At 34.2% G+C, this 19208-nt stretch overlaps 1 protein-coding gene and 1 long non-coding RNA gene across 3 annotated transcripts in view; one reads left to right on the plus strand and one right to left on the minus strand.

Annotated features, from left to right (window-relative positions):
• The window catches only part of LOC141523807 (uncharacterized), a 37445-nt gene extending 27312 nt beyond the window's left edge, over positions 1–10133 (minus strand). For both annotated transcript variants that reach the window (XR_012478605.1, XR_012478606.1), the window contains exons 1-2: positions 10069–10133; positions 4001–4052 (exon numbers count right to left, since the gene is read on the minus strand). This is a non-coding gene — a long non-coding RNA (uncharacterized LOC141523807). The remainder of the gene's footprint in view (positions 1–4000; positions 4053–10068) is intronic.
• The window catches only part of COL19A1 (collagen type XIX alpha 1 chain), a 407957-nt gene that overhangs the window by 177816 nt on the left and 210933 nt on the right, over positions 1–19208 (plus strand). Inside the window, exon 15 of the mRNA XM_074237299.1 lies at positions 15805–15858. Coding sequence (XP_074093400.1) covers positions 15805–15858 — 54 coding nt within the window. The remainder of the gene's footprint in view (positions 1–15804; positions 15859–19208) is intronic.

Consider the following 19208-nt stretch of genomic DNA (forward strand, 5'->3'; position numbering starts at 1 on the left):
ACACTCTAATAGATTCCAGTATCATGTTGGCTTTTTTCCCCTAAAAGTTCAATGCATTTTATTCATCTTTGAATTGATTAGTACATCTAGTTCCTTTTCTTTATTTGTGCTTTTCCTATTTTTTTCTGTCTTTTATTTGCAGTGATTTTTTCTATAGATGTTTATACTTATAACTGTAAGTCTTGAAACTTATGTGGGCTTGTGGGACCATTTTTCCATTTGGCATTAGTAACTCTTTAATTGAAGTCTGACTCTGATATTTTAGTCAACACATTCCAGCTAGAAGAGACTATAGATAGTTACTCTTATAGATGAAGGAATTTAGAACCAGGTAGGATAAGTTATTTTCCTAAGGTTACACAAATAGATTTTATCAGTCATAATTTGAATCTAGGTCCTCTGTTGTCACAGTCGATGATCTTATACTATACCATGGCCCAATTCAGTAAATTTAAGTGTTTTCTATGGACATATCATTGTACTTTCCCTCAAGGAGATTATATTCTGATAGGTGGATACATCATCTACACTTATAGACAAATATGAAGTAGTTAATAGGGAGGTTACCCGCTCTTCTCAAAGCTTCTATAAATAAAACACAAAATCTGGCAAATTTTGCAAAGCTGGAAAGGCTTTGAATACAGTTCTAGACACTGTGCTTGCTTACTGAAATATCAGACTAGCTAATTGTGGAAATATTCTATGATAGCAGATTTATGACCTAGAAGTCTTCAGAGGAGAAAGTGACAGTGGTAAATTTTCACAACTTCCCCCTCTCTTATCCAGTTCCCTTGCTTGTCATGCCATTGTATCCCTGTTGTCATGGTCTTCTTCAATAATAAAAGACAAATAACAATGACTAGTTAAGAATTTCTTCAGTTCAAGACAAACCATGAAAAAATTAAAAAATGAAAATTATTTCTTAGCTATATGTAGACATTTTCTGTTACCATAGTGATGGTGTTGGAGTAGTAGAAGAGCAGCTTGGTGATAGAGTGAATAGAATGTGGGATTTGGAATCAGGAAAATCCAAATTCAAATCCTATCACATAATTTACTAGTTGTGTGATCCTAGGAAAGTCATTTAATCTCTGTCTCTTAAACAGTTTCCATATCTATAAAATGGAGATAGTAATAGCACCTAATGGGTTCTTGGTAGGATCAAACTTTGTCCCCTTTAAAGAGCTATAAAATGCTACTATAATCTAAAAACATTGATTTTTGTAAACAAGCATCCTAAATGTAAGATCTTTTCTTGTCCAGATTAATGAAATTTTATACCAATGAAAAAACTGAAATATGTGAAAATTTTGACATTGTCACAATAAATAAAACTGAAAGATTGAAACTAAGTGGAAGGATAGCTTACTGACTCTTATACGAAAAACAAATAAGGCAAATGGCAGCATTGGTTTCATTGTGGGACCAAACATAATAAACATCATTTCATAGAACAATTGGTCATTTTGTCTTTCAGTGTGCAGGATCAGCAAAGGGATCCTCATGAAGATAATTGTAATTTATTCCCCTGTATCCATAGTTGAGGATCAGATAGAGAACTTGTAAAGACTTTCCATATCAACAAATACCTTGATAGTTCACTGTTTTAATGTCAACATGGGCATTGAAGACAATAACAAAAGCTATCTTTGAAAATGTGCTTTGGCATAAAAGATACCTAAAATTTGCTAATGATTCCGAATCATAATCATAAATATATTCTTCAAGACAAGAGTACATGGTGTAGTGAGTACCAAAGGTATACCCAGTATTTAAAATTGATCATATCTTAACCAACAGGAAAAAAAACTCAAACAACCTAGTTCCTGTTGACTTTTATAAGCTCTCTATATATAATCTGGTCATGGATTGCTCAGGGAAAGCACAACAATTAACATCCAATTAGAAGAAAGCAAAAAGAAGATGCTGTGTAAATGGAAGATTCTCTAAGCCAGATTTTTGAAATAGTTGGCTGTTGACTCTGAATATGGAAATGTAATGATATTGATTCCCATTTTTAACTTTGCTAGAGAAGTTTAACAAGTACATTGTAGTTCAAAAAAAGAGAGCCCAAAAGGCCCATCTCAATCAACTTAATTACCTGTCTAAAAAGAGAGAAATGTTGGCCAGGGGCAGCTTCATTTTTAAGTACAAGGTGGTTTTTGTTTGTTTTTTTTACAAAATGTTTATTTACAAAGTGTTAAAGACCAATATGATCATTAGGGCCTGCAACATTGCCTTGCAAAATAGTGGAGGAGAAAATAAATGTGCAGAAAATTTAGAATGGAATTTAGTTAAGCTAGATTATCCCACGAGTATTTATGTTTGCCCCTCATTTTTCAAAAAAGATTGGAGGGAGGTGATACCAGATTCCCTTACAAGTGTATGAACTGGATTTGAGTGAGGTGGTGCTGCGCTAAGTCACCAGCTTCACTTTCTCCTCCAGAGCCATTTGGGTCCAGTGGCCAGATGTGACTCAGGACTACTGGAGATGGCCCTGGATGCAAGACATTTGGGGTTAAGTGATTTGTCCAAAGTCACATAGCTAGTAAGAGTCAAGTCTCTGAGATCAGATTTGAACTTCCATCCTTCTGATTACCTGGTCTGTGATCTATCCATGGAAAAGATAACAAACGGACACGAGATAGAATAAGTTTACCATCAGTTTTGTAGCGATCTTTCCCAGCATCTTGTACAATACTGTCTGCCACACTTGTATTCTAATACGCAATGTGCTTATAGGAGAAAGTAGAAATTATTGATATGAACATGAATTTGAGAAGGATTAAATCAGAACAGGTACAAACAGAAGGATTCCTTGATGGGGGTGCAATGCTGTTTCAGATGCTGAAGGAATAATTGTCATAGTATTTCAAAGCAATAAATAGAAAGTGTTGAACATAATTTAATCTATTTACTTGAGCACAAAATTAGGGGGCACAGATCATATTATTTCCTCTCTCCACAAATGCAATAGAGGACAAATGAGCAACTACTGAAATATGTCTTCCAATCTTTACAAAATCTTTGAAAACAACATATACTACTGTCATCATGAAGTATAGCTTGCAGAATACAAATTGTAAAGGAATTCCATAAAGGCAGATGGGTGGCACAATAGACTGAGCACTGGCCCCCCAGGCAGGATCTTGGATAAGTCATGTCACTGCTCTCTGCCTCAGTTTTCCCAGTTGCAGCGAAGGATAATAATAGCATCTACTTCCCAGGAATATTGGGAGGATTATATGAGAAAAATTTTTGTAAATTTTGAAACTTGATGATGATGATGATCATTATTATTATTGCTATTATTGATGACAGGCTGTTTGTAGATGATATGCAAATTGCTATTTGGAAATGATATTATGCAAATTGCATCAAACCCCATATTATAGAACCTCTCCAATTAGATCTACTGTTGCTCAGTTCATCTTATTTTAATAATCCAGATATGAAAACACAAGTGGATGAAGAATGTATACTGCCCATATGATTAAATGAAGCTGAATGAAAAACTCATAGAGCTATTCCATTAGTACCACATATCTTAAGCCAGGTATTGCTTTTGTACATGGGCAGTAATTGGAATGTCAAAATGCCTAGGGGAGAGACTACAACAAAAAGACAGATCCTTTATGAAGAATTTATGGGAAATGATCAGGAATAAAATGAGATAGGAAGTTGTGTGTGGATGGGTATGTGGATGGATTTCCAACTCCATATGAAAAAGGAGCACCAATTGATCAGATCCTGGATCCACTGATCCATCATTATAATTAATCAGTGAATGATAAGATTTTTCACATAGTAAACAAAAAAATCTGTTTAAATCATACATTTTATTACTACAATTACATGTGCACAGTGGCAATACTTTGGAGATTGTTGCTATGCACAATTAATTGTAGCAAGTTATAATATATGTAGAACAGTGTAAAGAGGTGGAAAGAATACTGGATTTTTTAAACAGAATATAGGATTGAAGAAAATATCTGCTTACATTCATGACTATGAGCAAGTCTTTTAACTCCTTTTCAGGCTTAGCATCTCATCTGTAAAATGAAAGATTTAGAATAAATATACTAGAAAGTCCTTTTCAACTCTAAATCTGTGATCATATTCTGATACTTTGAATCATCTCTGCTCCATTACAACTAAGGTATTTTGGTTTTCTAGATTTGAATTAATAGAGATTTTAATTAATCATGGATTAATTTGATACTTAAGATTGCCAAATTGGCTGATTAATTGTCTTGCAATCTAGTCATATAGAAATCACTGTAGGGATTATTGCCTTTGTAGATAATGTATATCCATTCAACTTATTTTGAGTGTATACATACAGAGTTTTGAAAATGTCTGCCTCTGAAAAATTCTTTACTCTGGAGACATTTGTGGCCACTGAACTGTGGCAAAGCCAATCCAATCATCTGGGTTGTTTTCATAATCAAAACGAATCAACACAACCGAATCAATCATACACTTTACTTATTCACATCAATCATTAAGATCGATGACAGCAATGGATTGGACAGGCAGACTTTGGTCTCCATATTTTTATCAGTGAAGTTGAGAGATGAATAAAAATACACAACCCCCTTTCCCTGGTTAGGACCAAAATAAATCAGTCTACTTAGAGTCCATAAAATGGAAAACTGAGGAAGTGAAATTACTTAATTGCAATAACATAAGCCCTTAAATGTCACTTGCTTTAGTATTTTTCTTGATGTTATTTAGAGACAGTTTTTATAGTACCTTTTATTCCAATGGAACAAGTTGTTTTTCACAAGATAATTACCCTATTATGATACATTATAGGGTAAATTGCAGTTACATGGGTAACTATAAAAGTAAGATGCCTCCAAAGAATAGTTTAGCAACTACTTAGCAATCTACAGAATAAAAATGAGAATTTCTTAAAGTATTTTAACATATAAGAGGGCAGTGTGGTATAATGACCTGAAAGTGAAGAACACCTGAGTTGAAATTCTTCCCTTACACATACTGCCTGTGTGACTATTAGCAAATCAATTATCTTTTGGTGACCAAGGCAACTCTCTAAAAGTATAGCTTAAAAGCAGTTACTGCTCTGCATTGGCAGACGAAGGTCCTCCATAGGGATTCCCAACACAGATCTGGTCAAAAAACAATATTGTGTATAGGTGTGTGTGTGTGTGTGTGTGTGTGTGTGTGTGTCTGTGTGTGTGTGTCTGTGTGTGTGTGCATCTATTCATTATCTAAATATTATCTGTATCTTTTTTTTCAAAAAAGTAAGAGTCTTGAGATTGACAATTAGAGAACAAACTCTGCCTCCTCTCAGGAGTTTTCTTTTATTCTCTGGACCATAGAATCATAATATACTATGTGATAGAAATGCTTGTTTTAGTCCATACATTCAAAACAAAATAATTTTTTTAAAAATTAGAGCTGGAATGGACCTTAGAAGTCATTTGGTCTAAGACCTTCATTTCATAGACAAAGATCAGAGAAGTTAAGTGACTAGAACCAAACCCCACAGAAAATGAATTTCTAAGATACGTTTTGAATTTAGGAAATATTAACTCCAAGTCCTGTACACTGCATCTTACACCACTCTGGTAATGCTTATGACATTCTTTTTGGGCAGGTCATTGCAAAATGGGTAGAGTGCCGAGGCCTAGAGCCAAGAAGACATGAGTTCAAATGTTACCCCAGATGTTGGGCCAGTCACTTAATCCTGTTTGTCTCAGTTGTCTCCTCCTGTAAAATGATCTGGAGAAATGGCATTTCATTCTAGTATCTTTGTCAAAAAAAAAACACCCAAATGAGATCACTATAATCAAACACAACCATAATGACTAAACAACTAATCTATACTAGCATTACATATGATGTTTGTCCTTCATTCTCAAAAAAAGGGAATGACATCTGGGAGATGATGCTATAACTAATAAGTGCATTGGATTTGAGTGAGGGGTGCTGTGCTAAGGCACCAGTCTCACTTTTCTCCTACAGAGTCATGTGGATCCAGTGGCCAGATATAAATCAGGATGATTTAAAATAGCCCTGGATTACCTAGCTGTGTGGCCTTAGGCAAGCCACTTAACCCCATTTGCCTTGCAAAAACCCGAAAATAGCCCTGGATGTGAGACAATCAGAGTTAAGTGACTTGTCCAAGGTCACACAGCTAGTAAATGTCTGAGACTGGATTAGGACTCAGGTCCTTCAGGCTTAAGGGTCAGCACTCTACCCACTGTACTATCCAGCTACCCTAGCACTTCATATAATTTCCTTTTCAGTCACATCACTATTTAGTTTTTGTTACTTTACTGAAGGGTGATTGTAAGGGTTTTCCATACAGAAATACTTCTATTGCTTTTTTTCCTTTGGAAGGCATCTATGAATGAATGTATCACTAAGATCACTTAATAAAATAACCATTTTTATGAATGCTTCTAACTCTCAGAAAAATTCTGTTGGGACAGAAAGTTTGATGCTTCTTAAATCCTTTAAGCACTCTGAAATTCTAGCACGAAATGGTGGATAGAAAATTGAATTTGCAGCCAGAGAGCTTACATTAAAATCTAGGATCCCCTATTTAATCATCTTTTCTTTTTGTTTATTTTTTACTTTGAATCAGTTTTACTTCTCCAAAAAATAATTTCCTCATCTGTAAAAATGAAGAAAGTTGACTAGACAAGGTAAACTCACAGCTGGAAATTGTGGGAGAGTTCATAGATTCATAAAAGGGATCCCCTGAAAGGAACCTCTGTGACTATCTCATCTAAACCTCTCATTTTGCAGATAGAGATCAAAGAAGGCTATGTAATTTGCTCAAGAACACATAAGTAGTAAGCATCAGGGAAATAGTTTTAAGCTATGCACTTTTCTTTAGGAGAAGGTGACCCAGAAGAAAGAACTCTGGCCTCAGAGTCACAAAGATCTGAGTTCAAATTTGACCTCAGATACTTAATAGTGCTGTGATCTTGGGCAAGACAATTAACCTTAGTCTGCCTTAATCTACTGGTGAAGGAAATAACAAACCACTTGAGTATCTTTGCCAAGAAAACCCCATGGACATTATCATCCGGACTTAAAGATTTGGACAATGCAGAATAAACACTATTATTCCAGAGCCAGTCCTTTGTCCATTGTGCAACATTGTCTCCTTTGTGCCATTGTTGGTCAAAGTGTGGTCAAAGAAAATTACTTGATTTGCAGTTAGAGAACCTGTGTTTGAATTCCTATGTTTGTGTGACCTTGAAAAAGTCACTGATTTTCTCTGGGCCTCAGTCTCCTCACTGTAAAACAAGAAGATTAGACTAGATGACTTCTATGGTCCTTTCCAACTCTAAATTATGATCCTCATGTGACAGCCATCTCTAAGAACTTGACATCTTTACTTAAAACATGCAGTCTGCATAAAAGTTGTCTTCCCTTTGTTTTTTTGTCACAACAGTTCTTTTTTCCTGGATGCTAAATGGTAAACTGGATAGTTCTCTGGTCATACAGTCAGGAAGACCTGAATTCAGATGCCACCTCAGACATTTACTTGCTGTGCCACCTGGGCAAGTCATTTGCCCACTGTCTGACTCAGTTTCCTGAGCAGGGAGAGTAATAATAACTACCTCCAAGGATTGGTATATGGGTTGAATAAGATAATATTTATATAGCATCTGTCATAGGGTCTGAAATATATGACTCTTAATAAACATTTGCATCTTTCTCTCCTTCCTACTTGAAAATCATGTACATATTTAGGACTGAGTGTTCTCATAAAAAAAAGGCACAAGAGTGTGTTTCTGCTATATACAACTTGCCACATTAGTCTCCAGTGTTCTTTTACTTAGATGGTTCAGGGCTCCTTATAGTCGTCAACTTCTCTTTTGTAATTTCATTTACTTTATTTGAAACAAAGACTATATCCTAACAGTGTTGTAAGACCTAATGCTAATCTTGCTTATTTTTACATTTCAGAAAGTTATGAGCCACATTGTAAAGCAATGATCATAATGCTTAAAATATACTTGTAAAACAGTTTTGTTGGAAATTTGTTTTAGGTGTCAGATGTGCAATAACATTCCTGACAAGAGAATACAAGTTGTGTCTTAAAGGAAAACTCCTTTTTTACATTTCAGTTGATGGAGAAGTTAAGAATATGCTTCTACTTCTTTTCTGAAGCCAAATGTGTTTAGGTGTAATTAATCCTCACTATTAACATTCCTAAACATCTGCCGTTATTTGTTAAACACTTCAAAATTCTGCTCTGTCCCAGTTAACTCAAAGCAATGATTCAGTTGAGTGTTTATATGTCCCTGTTCCATGCTGGGATTTACCTTTTCCTGAATAGTGATTAGCTTTTCCTGAGAAAGATTGATATATCCAGGGACGTCCTTCAAAATCTAAACTAGTTGAACTTACTTGGATTAATTGTTGCAGACTTCTAATGTCATCAAATATGTGTTTTCCTCTTCCCTCATACAAGGCTATAAGATGCTTATGAATTCTGTTTTTTTGTCAACTTTTGCAATGCTTGTACATAAAAGGTGTTTAATGTTTATTGAATCAATTATTATATAAGAGTTGACAAAAATAGATATGCATTGTCCTTTATCAACTCGAATCATCAAAAATATCTAATGAATGCCTGTGAGTCATCTCAATGAATACTTTGAGAGATACAAAGTTTAGTAAAATCCTGCTGAATTCATTCCCTCAAACTACTTGCCACCTAGTTAAGAATCAAGATTGGTAGTGGTGGTAGTGGTAGTAGTGGTGGTGGTGGTGGTGGTGGTGGTGGTGGTGGTAGCAGCAGCAGCAGTAGTAGTAGTAGTAGTAGTAGTAGTAGCAGCAGCAGCAACAGTAGTAGTAGCAGTAATAATAGTAGTAACTCATTTATATAGTGCTTTAAGTTCTTTTCTTTCAATAACCCCATCATGTTGTGAATTCAAGTATTATCACCATTTTATGAGGAAATTGGATCTAAGGGAAAGTGATTTTCCCAAGGTGACAGACAGGGTTAGTGCACTTTGGAAATGAGACTGCAACCCAGCATCTCCTATCTCCAGATCTAGTATTCTCAATGAAGGAAAAAAACTGCTTCTCAGAATCATATGAAAAATTAAGTAACATTTAAACAAAACAATCTAAGTCACCAGAGGAAAAGCTGACAAAGTAATAGAGGATTTTTTGCCAGGTGAACTCATTGACAATATATTTTAGGACAGAGAAATTACTTCATTACAGTGAACTGAGAAAGCTTAGACTTTTCTGATTTGTAAAATTCAAACACAAATTTAAAAATAAAAATAAACTGCATTAGTCTTCCACCTGCTGTCCTGATGTTGTTCTCCTATTTGCCTCTTTCATGCTCTTTGAACTGTATCTTTGAAGTATTATGATTAGACCCTGCCCCCAACTTTTCCAGATTTAGGACCCAGAGTTATTTACTGAGTCATGTAAAAAAGGAGTCTTTTCTTTGAGAATTGGAATATATTGAACCAACACACAGGTTTTCTTGATAAATAATGCAAAAGTGAGACAATCCCTATCCTCAAGGGGCTAATATTCTACTGGAGGACAGAATGTGTTCATGTTTAGGTAAATTGAAGATATGTACAAAATCTTGGGGTCATTAAATCTATGGAAACCAGAAAAGGCTGAAGGATTTGGCGACTGGAACCAAGTGAGTGGTTCCAAGAGGGAGAGAAGTAAAATATAAGGCAAAGAGGTAGAAGATGCAATGTTTTCTATGAAGAACAGAAAGAAGATCTGTTTATCTGGAATGTAGGTAGTGTAAGGGGAGCAATTTGTGATCAGTCTGGGAAGAGAGCATGAAGCCATATTGTGAAGGACTTTAAATACCAAGCAGAGGAGTTTGGATTCTCTCCTAGTTGCAGTAAAGTCACTAAAGCTTCCTGAGCAAAGACTTGACTTGGTCAAAGGAGGGCTTTAGGTATATAACACTTAGGCAGCAGGGTAGGATTTTGATTAGAGAGGAAAAAAACTGAAGACCAGTTAGGAAGCTATTAATAGTTAAGGGGTTAGAGTCAGGAAGACCTGAGTTCAAATCCAGCCTCAGCTACTTACAAGCTATGTGACTGTAGGCAAATTCCTTAAACTTTCTTTGCCACGATTCTTCATCTGTAAAATGCATACACAATGGCAAAGGAAATGGCAAACCATTTCTCTGCCAAAGAAAACCCCATGGTGTTCATTGTCGCATGGTAACATGTCCATGGTGACACCATTGTTACATAGATATGGATACAACTGAATAACAACAAAAATAGATAAGGAGAAAAATAGATGACAGCTTGGACTGGTGTGATTTCAAGGGGGGATAAGTGATAAGACTTAACAACTGACTTGATATAGAGCTGGAGGAGAGAGTAAAGAGGTGAGGTTGATTGCTAGGTGGCGGGGAGATTGGTATTACCCTCAACAGAAATAGAGAAGTTTGGATGAGGAGAAGGAGGAGCATTTTTAGGAGGAAAGATAATGAATACTATTTCAGATGTATATTCATGGTGTCTCCCCCAATAGAATGTGAGCATCTGGAGAGAAGGAAGTTTTTGCCTTTCTTTGTACTTAGTATAGGGTCTGCCTGAGAGAAAGTGCTTCATAAATGTTTGTGGATTGACTGACCACCCTTCTGGAATAAAAGAGGAAATTTAAGGACAGTAAATTCAAATTGAGAGCACTGAAGCTTAACTGTAACTGTAGTTCTTGAACCAGTTGGTAAATAGTGTCATTTGCTTCCTGTACTCACACAAGAGATCAGTGGCTTGGATAATCCCAAACATACTTTCTTTCCTTGGTTTTGAAATTCAGAATGATTTTTTTGTCCCAAGTTGACCTTCCCAATAATAGCTCATGCTGATATTGAAATGATTTAACATTTCTTTAAACATACACTAACTGACAGTTGAGAGATGAAGTCCAAAAGTATGTTGGGGATCAAAAAGAGCAGTCCTGGGATTAAAATTTTTCCTTGGACAATTCATACAGAGCTAGATCCTCACAGGATAATCAAGACTAAACTATATTTCCTGCAAATTTCTCCTACAGCTCCCAGATGGATCCTGGGTTAGAGAGATAAAAGGATAGTAGGACATTCATGGGTGTTTTAAGAACTGTAGGGGTTTTTTGAGGGGAGTGATTAAATGATTTTTTATGTAGCAAATTTAATGTTTAAATATTTCCTTTCAGCACAGAGAATTCTCTAAATGTAGCTTATCATTAATTTGACTCCTATGGTGAGCATTCTGTGTCTGTATTTTAGATAAATCATGCTTAACAGAGAGAGAGAGAGAGAGAGAGAGAGAGAGAGAGAGAGAGAGAGATATTTGGATATAATCCTGAGTGTTCCTCATCATTGTGACTCTTCATGAAGTGGTAATAGCTTTCTTCAGAATATGAAGAAAGACTTGAACTGAGGGTGAAGATTATATCAGTTTTGAGGAAAATAATATAGCACCTCATCATTCTGTATTTTCATAAAATACTTGATATACTTGATAAAAATTGATTCTGACGATTGCTTTCCCTTGATTATATATTGGGAATTTATCATCTTTCACTAACTGAAAGTAGGCCTAATTAGTTAACTTTCTTCAGTAATTTACTGTCTGAGAGTGTGGTCCAGGTGTTTCAGAGGTTTCGTTGTTGGCATAAACCAAATTCATCCTCTGGTTTTAGTTTTTGTTATTACCACTCTATGCTTTATTTTACTGACGATACAAAAAAAACCCTCCAAATATTTCTGTGAATTTAATTCAAAAATATTTATCATGCAACAACTAAAAGCATAGTACTATGCTAAACATATCTGTAACAATACAGGAGAGAGAGAAATAGAAATGAGAATTTAATTGGAGTTACCAGGAAAGGCCTTATGTGTGAGCTTGGATCCAAGCTGTGCTTTAAAAGTAAAACTAGGAATTATATGAGGAGGAGGTCATTAGGAGTTACACTGCAGATATGGGGGAACTACATGAACAAAGACATGTAGTTGGAAGATGAATTATCATGTACTAGGAACCAATAATAGGCCAGTTTAACTAGAATGCAAGCTATACAAAGGGTAGTGATCTGAAATGCTTGGAAAGATAAGTTAGAACCAGACTGTGAAGATAAAATGCCAGACTGATGACTTTTATTTTGTTCTGGGGGCAAAAGGAAAATTTTTTGACTAGGATCAGATTTTTGGGGGGATTATCAATTGATAGTCATATAAAGGAAAAATTGAAAAGTGAAAATACTGGAGAAAAAATAAATTTCTTAAACTGGAGAAAAAGAAAAGAAAAATATTAGAGGTGGGGAGAATAATTCAATGGCAGTTGAAATTAAAGCAAGAAGTGATAAAGGTCTGAATGAGGATGAAGACAGTGAAAAAGGAGAGGAGACAGTTGCATGAAATACTTTAGAAATAATTTCGGAAAATATTTGACAACTGATGAATGATATAGGGGTTGAGGGAGAGAGAATAACAACAGATTGTAGACCTTGATTAATGGAAGGATAGTTATGTCCTTATTGGAGAAGTTTTGAATTAGGATGGTTTAAGAAGAAAATATTCCATTTTGTGTTTGAGGAAATCAATGTGGCATCCCTGTGAAAATGTTTAGCCAGATAAAAAGAAACAAGATCTTGGGGCAGGGGGGGAGTAAAGACTGGCTATTGCAGGCTTGAAAATCATTCACATTGTAAATCCTATTGTTATATATCTTAGATTATTATTCTAACCATTTATAAAAGTATAAACCTTAGTTTTTAAAATGAAAAACAAGAAATATGTATATCATCATAAATTATTTGCCCCTTCTAATGACATTGTGTTTTGTAATTGTTGTGAGGCAATAGGAGTTTGGATTTGAATTCCAAGGTTCTTTCTGACTCCAGGGTCAACTCTTTATCCATTGCACCATCTTGTTGCCTCTAATGACATTGTTTTAAACTTTTGTTCAGTGACATAAAGACTAACAAACTGCCTTCTGTAGGGCGTGGGAGGAGAGAAGCAAGATTGGGGAGAAAATTGTAAAAAATGAAAAATAAATAAAACCTTTCTAAAATTAAAAAATATTTAAAAAATAAACTTCCATTAAGACTGGGATATACAAAGATCCCTGACTTGCTCAGGTTCTGAAGAAGGATTCAAACATGGTCTCCCAGACTACAAGATCAGCAATTTTATCTATTCTACTGCCTAAGTGACATATAATATTTGAATTTTAGTTGTAACCTCCTTAAGGGTTTTTCTCTCTTTTAAAAAATTTGCATACTCCTACTGCTTAGAACAGTAGCTGGCAGGTGATTATTAAAAGTTTGCTGAGTTCAGTAAAATTTTAATTTTCAGAAAAAATAAACATTCAATATAATCATTTATTTGTAAAATCATGACACTATGTTACAATGAATGAATCTCATTAAATAATTTCTTTCAAATTAGAGAACATGAGAAGGAAGTTGAACTCAAACCTGTTTATTATGTACATATAAAATTGGACGTTAAAAATTTCATTGATATAATTGATTCTCCAGATGAGATCATTCTCTTTACATAAATGTTTCTCATTTTCTCGTATCTTACATTTTGTTTTTATTTTCAGCTTCAAATTTGCTCACTCCCTCCATTTTCTTTCCCACTCATTGAAAAGGCAAGAAATAATATGCCATTATAATATGATGTCATCTTGCATAAATCCTTGAGAAATAACAATACCAACCTGATTCTGAGCCCCTAATGTAGTGAGTTGAGTTATGAGTGGTTGCTTCACTTATATAATTACCACTATCTAGAGACTAGGATCTAGTGTTCTGTCTTTAAGAGTAAAAAATATGGCTTCTGTTAATGGGCATTGCTAATGACTTAGGTTATAATTTCTGTCACAATTTCTGAAAAAAAAACAAAAAAAGGATTACTCTATCTTACCACAGAATTGTGGGGATATTAGGTAACGTGGCTGCTAAGCTTCACATTTCCCAACAGTAGGGTACTAATCTTTCAATAGCAGGAAAAATTACCAAAAAAATCATAATCTTTATCCAAATAATTCCATTGTTGGAAATGTGCCTTAAAATGTGATATGAAATGAACAATGGCAAAAAGAGCCATATCTTCAAAGATTATCAAAACAATATTACATGTATTTGCAAAGGACTAGGAATAACATAAATGTTCAACAAGAAGGAAATGGTTGAATAAATTACAATTCAATTAAGATTAACAACTACAAAGAATATATATGTGTGTATGTGTTAATACATACATATATATTTCAATCTGGAAATAATTTTATGAAATAATGCCAAATATACCCAGCAGAATCAAAAGTATTGAATGCACTAGAACTATGACCATGGAAGGGGGAGAAAATGAATAAGAGAAAATGCAGGAGCAAAGTAGCCTGATAAGGACTTAGAAGGAATGACTTAAAAAACTTTATATTTTCAGCACTGAAATTAATTAATGTAACTAAGCAAGTTTAGTTGATTGTATTGTATTGATTGTAATTAAATATTAGAAAGGCCCTGCCATGATAGATACTGACTGTATAATCATGGATAAGTCATTTAATTCCTTGTTCTTCTACCAAACATGCCAAATTCAAATAGAAATGATCCTGCAGGATGCATATTGACTTAGAAAACCATAAATTAACTTTATCTGTTGAGTATATGTTCAAAGAGTAATAGTACTTCTGGAATGAGGGTTTTCCATTCTCTTCAGGACTGATCATCTAGCTTTGGTATTTTAGTTCTCAACTTTCAATTGTGGCTTCAAGAAGCTGCAGCATGCACAGCAGCCACACCTTGGTTAGCCATCAGCATTACTGGGCCCCAAAGCTATGGTGCATTAGGGAGATATCTAACTCAAATATATGAAGACTTCTCCCCATGGGTTGATGAGAACAGTTTGTTCCAAAGGCCTTGACAGTGACTGGAGAACTAGAGTTTGGTCAGACATTGAAGACAGCAAGGTCATCCACTGCATCCTGGGCCATTGCCATTTGTCCTGTCTTGCTACTGGATTTCAATCACTCTGAAAGAGAGAGTTAGGCTGCCTCATTTAAATTCAATTCACCCACAAGTAAAGATGTCACCTGTGATGTCATTGGTCTTCAAAAACAAAGGAAAAACAATTGCAATTATTTTGTTAAACATTTCTCAATTAAATTTTAATCTGGTTCTGGTTTCCTGAGGTTGTTGGGCTGCCACCTCTATGATCCAAGCAAATCTCTAAGACTGTAAGTTACAAAGACATTATTACCAATCTGCACTATTAGAGTGAGATTTCTTACGAATACTTTCCCATACTAGTGAAATTGCAGGTTTAATCCTTATCCTAAAAAAAATTAATCATAAATCCTTTTGAATTAAAATAAAATGCTAAAATATAACAAATACTTTTATGAAGAAAAAATAATGATTATTTCTCTTAGAAAATATTCAACCCAAATTCTTTTCCACAATTTCTGAATGGCAAAAATAGGATGGATAATGCATCTTGTTGGTAGTGTCCATTGCCATTTATGTCATTTCAGGGTAATGTAGCCCTGATTAGAAGCAAGTCTTCATTGGAAGTGAACATTTGGTCCTGACATCTGGCTCTGGGACTTAGTTATTTTCTTTAGACTTTGTTACAAGTATAAAATATTCCAGGCAAGGCAATTCATCATTATTAATGTATTACACAGTCTAATCTCTGAGAAGCTCATCCTTTTAAAAACTTTAAGTTGCTAAATAATTCACTTCAATAATATCTCTAGGAAATGGGTAAATTCCAAAATAGAATTTAACAATTACTTCTTCTTTCCCTTGCAGGGTCCCTTAGGGTTAGAAGGTCCCCAAGGTCCACCTGGAAAAGAAGGTCAAAGGGTGAGTAAACTTTGAATAACTGGCAGACATTAATTAAGCCCAGTCATTCCATATCTCTGAACACCAATAAAAATAAAATTTAAAAATGGCAGCTGGGTATGAGGTAAATATTCACTAATAGTACTTTAAAATTGAGGTCTTCATTAGACTGAGTTTCCCAATTTGGGAAAATCTTATGTATTTTTGAGACTAATAGCACATATGAGGGGGGCATTGGATAAAATGAATAATGTATGTAATTAAAACTGGAATGCTTAGTTAGTTAATATTATATATTGACTTTTTTGAAATAGATCAATGAGAGTTTGGGTGAATGACTTTCCCATTCAGTATGTCTATTTAATTTGCACATTGGTCTTCCATTCCTTAAAATTAAATTTTCTTTACACAATTCATTTATTGTATTTGAGTCATAATTACTTATTATGAGAATAATTATTTCATTCATGTAACTATTATTTTGTGACCAGATAAATTTACCTTTGCAAGTTGATTTTTTAATTTAAAATATCTTCCTAAAATCACATAATCAGAATTAGAAGGAACCTTAGGGGATCAAATTTAACCTTCTTTCCAATCTATACATGGATCTTTTTATAGCATCCCACAGGTTCAGGCTGTAATGCAGATACATCCTGTCATCTATAATTCTTGACTATGTTTTCTGAAAGAATATAAGAATCATTATCCCCAATGGGTGAAGACTTTTGTCAAAGTATTATTTTGTTTCATAGGTACTAAGGCAGTGCTCAAACTTGCATCCATTAAACCTGAATGATCATCTTACTCTTTTCCTGATTATCAATCTCTTCAGTGTGATCCTATATGATACATCTTATACCTAGTTTAGGACATTTTAGCTAGTAACAAATTTTGATTGTATGTAGTTGTGTTTTATATTTCCAATTCCTGTTTTAGCAAAAACTTGTAAAGTAAATAAATAAGTTAATATTCCATAGAAAATTTTATTCTTGAAATTCCTCACAGCTAGGCAAGGAAAATATTTGACTGTTATAGTTCATATATCCTGTCAATTAGTGCAGTTTCAACCAAAGAACATTCATATATTAATGAATATCTACTTTGTATAAGTTCTACACTGATGTAGGGGAAAATATCTACAATATTTGACTATATCCTCAAAAATCTCTTGACTTGGCATTTTATCTGGGTCTTGAAGAACAAATCATATATCGAGAAATGGAGATGACTAGTAATTAAGGAGGCTGAGATTTTGTATTCAAGGGTGAAAGAAAAGGGGAAAAATCATAGATGTGGGAAAGTTCAGCACATTTTCAGGGAATATGTAGAATATGGATTATCTGGACCTCTGGGAATAACTGGTAAATAAATTAGGAGAGATTAGAACTAAATTGTTGAAGGTCTTAAATGCTGGATAAAGTAATTTGAGCTTTATTTAGTAGACAAGAGGGACTCATTAAGGTTTTCTAAACAAGGAAAGGACACTACGAAAGTGGTCCTTTAAGAAGATTAATAGGATATCAATGTGCTAGATGAATAGATGAGACTTTGAAGAGAAAACATTTAAGGCATAATGTAGTAAGTATGAGATGATAAGGGGCTTAAATTAGTAGGATTGGAGAGGGACAGAAAAAGTACATTATGGAAAAAATTCTATTGTGACTGATTAGATATAGAAGATTAGATAGAATCAAGTAGTTTTCCCATATCATCAACAAAAGTGTTATAGGCTAATGGGCAAATAAGCTATTGTAAAACATAAGCTAACATGCTCAATATTCAGGACATCATCTTTTATCTGCTTCATTATATTCCTGAGTAGTTTCAAAGAATTTTTCTTTATTGAGAAATATTGTATAAATATTGTATAAAATCATAAGGTAACTTTGATAAACATATGACTGAAACTTTGAACTTCAGTGACCCAAGAAAATGACAGTATCTTTAAAAGAAATAAAGCAGGAGGAGAAATTGGTTTTGAGGGGAAGGTAATAAATTCTGTTTTAAATATATTGAAGTTAAAATACTGGCAGGAGATCCAGGCAGAAATGTTCAGTATATAGTTAAGATTGAATTAAAACTCAAGAAAAAGATTGGGGCTGAGTATAAAGATAGTTTATTCACCTACAAAATAATTCATAGTTGAAGCCATGAGAATAGATTACATCTCAAAAGAAAAGAATATACCAATAGAAGGGTGGAAAGAATATTTTTGTAGAAACATGTTGTTTAATTGTGTCCAACTTGTCGTGATCGCATGGACAAAGGCAAGCCAAAATGTTCATGAGGTTTTCTTGACAAAGATACTGGAGTGGTTTGTCATTTCTTCCTCCAATGCAGAATTATTGTTATGGGAATAAGATCAAGCAGAGGTGGGGAAATAGTAGTCATTATTATGCATTTCCTTAAGAGATTTTTATGAAGAAATTAGTGGACGGTAGTTTCAATAGCTGCAGTTAGGCTAAGACCGTTTATTACTAGCTATGTGAAATTGAACAAAACACTTCATTTCTCTGGCACTCAATTTTTCTTATCTATTCAGTGAATGACTTGAACTAAAAAAAGCTTTATTTTCTTTTTTCTATTGATATCTTATTTTTTCAGTTACATTTTATGAAAATTTTTCAACATTTATCCATATTTGTATTTTAAGTTACATAATTTCCTTAAACCCTAAACCCTCCCTTCCCACCCCCCTTCCCCTCAATGGTGAAAAGTCTAATAATTATTGTACATACACATTGGTGTTTAACATGTTTATAGATTAGTCCTTTTCCTAATGAGGAATTAACATTAAGGGAAAAGAAAGAAAACTATGAGATAGGAAAGAAATATGTAAGAGAAATTTTTAAAAAGTGAATGTAGTGTTAATTTCAGTTCTATAGAGTTGGTTTTGGTGGGGGTTGTTTTGCTTTTCTTCCTCTGAATGGGGATAGCATTGTCCATGGTCTCTTAGGGTTATCCTAGCTTTCTGAACTACTGAGAGGAGCTGCATCCAACAAGGCTGATTAACTCACAATGTTGTTAATGTGTACGATGTTCTCCTTGTTCTGCTCCTTTCACTCAATATCAGTTCCTGTAATTCATTCCATGCTTCTCTAGAATGTAACCATTCATAGTTTCTTATATAACAATAATACTCCATAACATTTATATTGTTCAGCCATTTCCCAATTGATGGGCAACCCCACAATTTCCAATTCTTTGCCACTACAAAAAAGAGCTGCTATGAATATTTTGGAATATTTTTTATTATTTCTTCTGGATATTAACCTAGGTGCTTGAGCCCCTAACTGGGAAAATTATTTCCCAGTTTTCTGTTTTCCTTCTAATTTTGTCAGCATTGATTTTATTATTAATGCAAAACT

This window comes from Macrotis lagotis, chromosome 5 (assembly GCF_037893015.1).
Source record: "Macrotis lagotis isolate mMagLag1 chromosome 5, bilby.v1.9.chrom.fasta, whole genome shotgun sequence".
In the NCBI taxonomy this organism is placed as follows: Eukaryota; Metazoa; Chordata; class Mammalia; order Peramelemorphia; family Peramelidae; genus Macrotis; species Macrotis lagotis.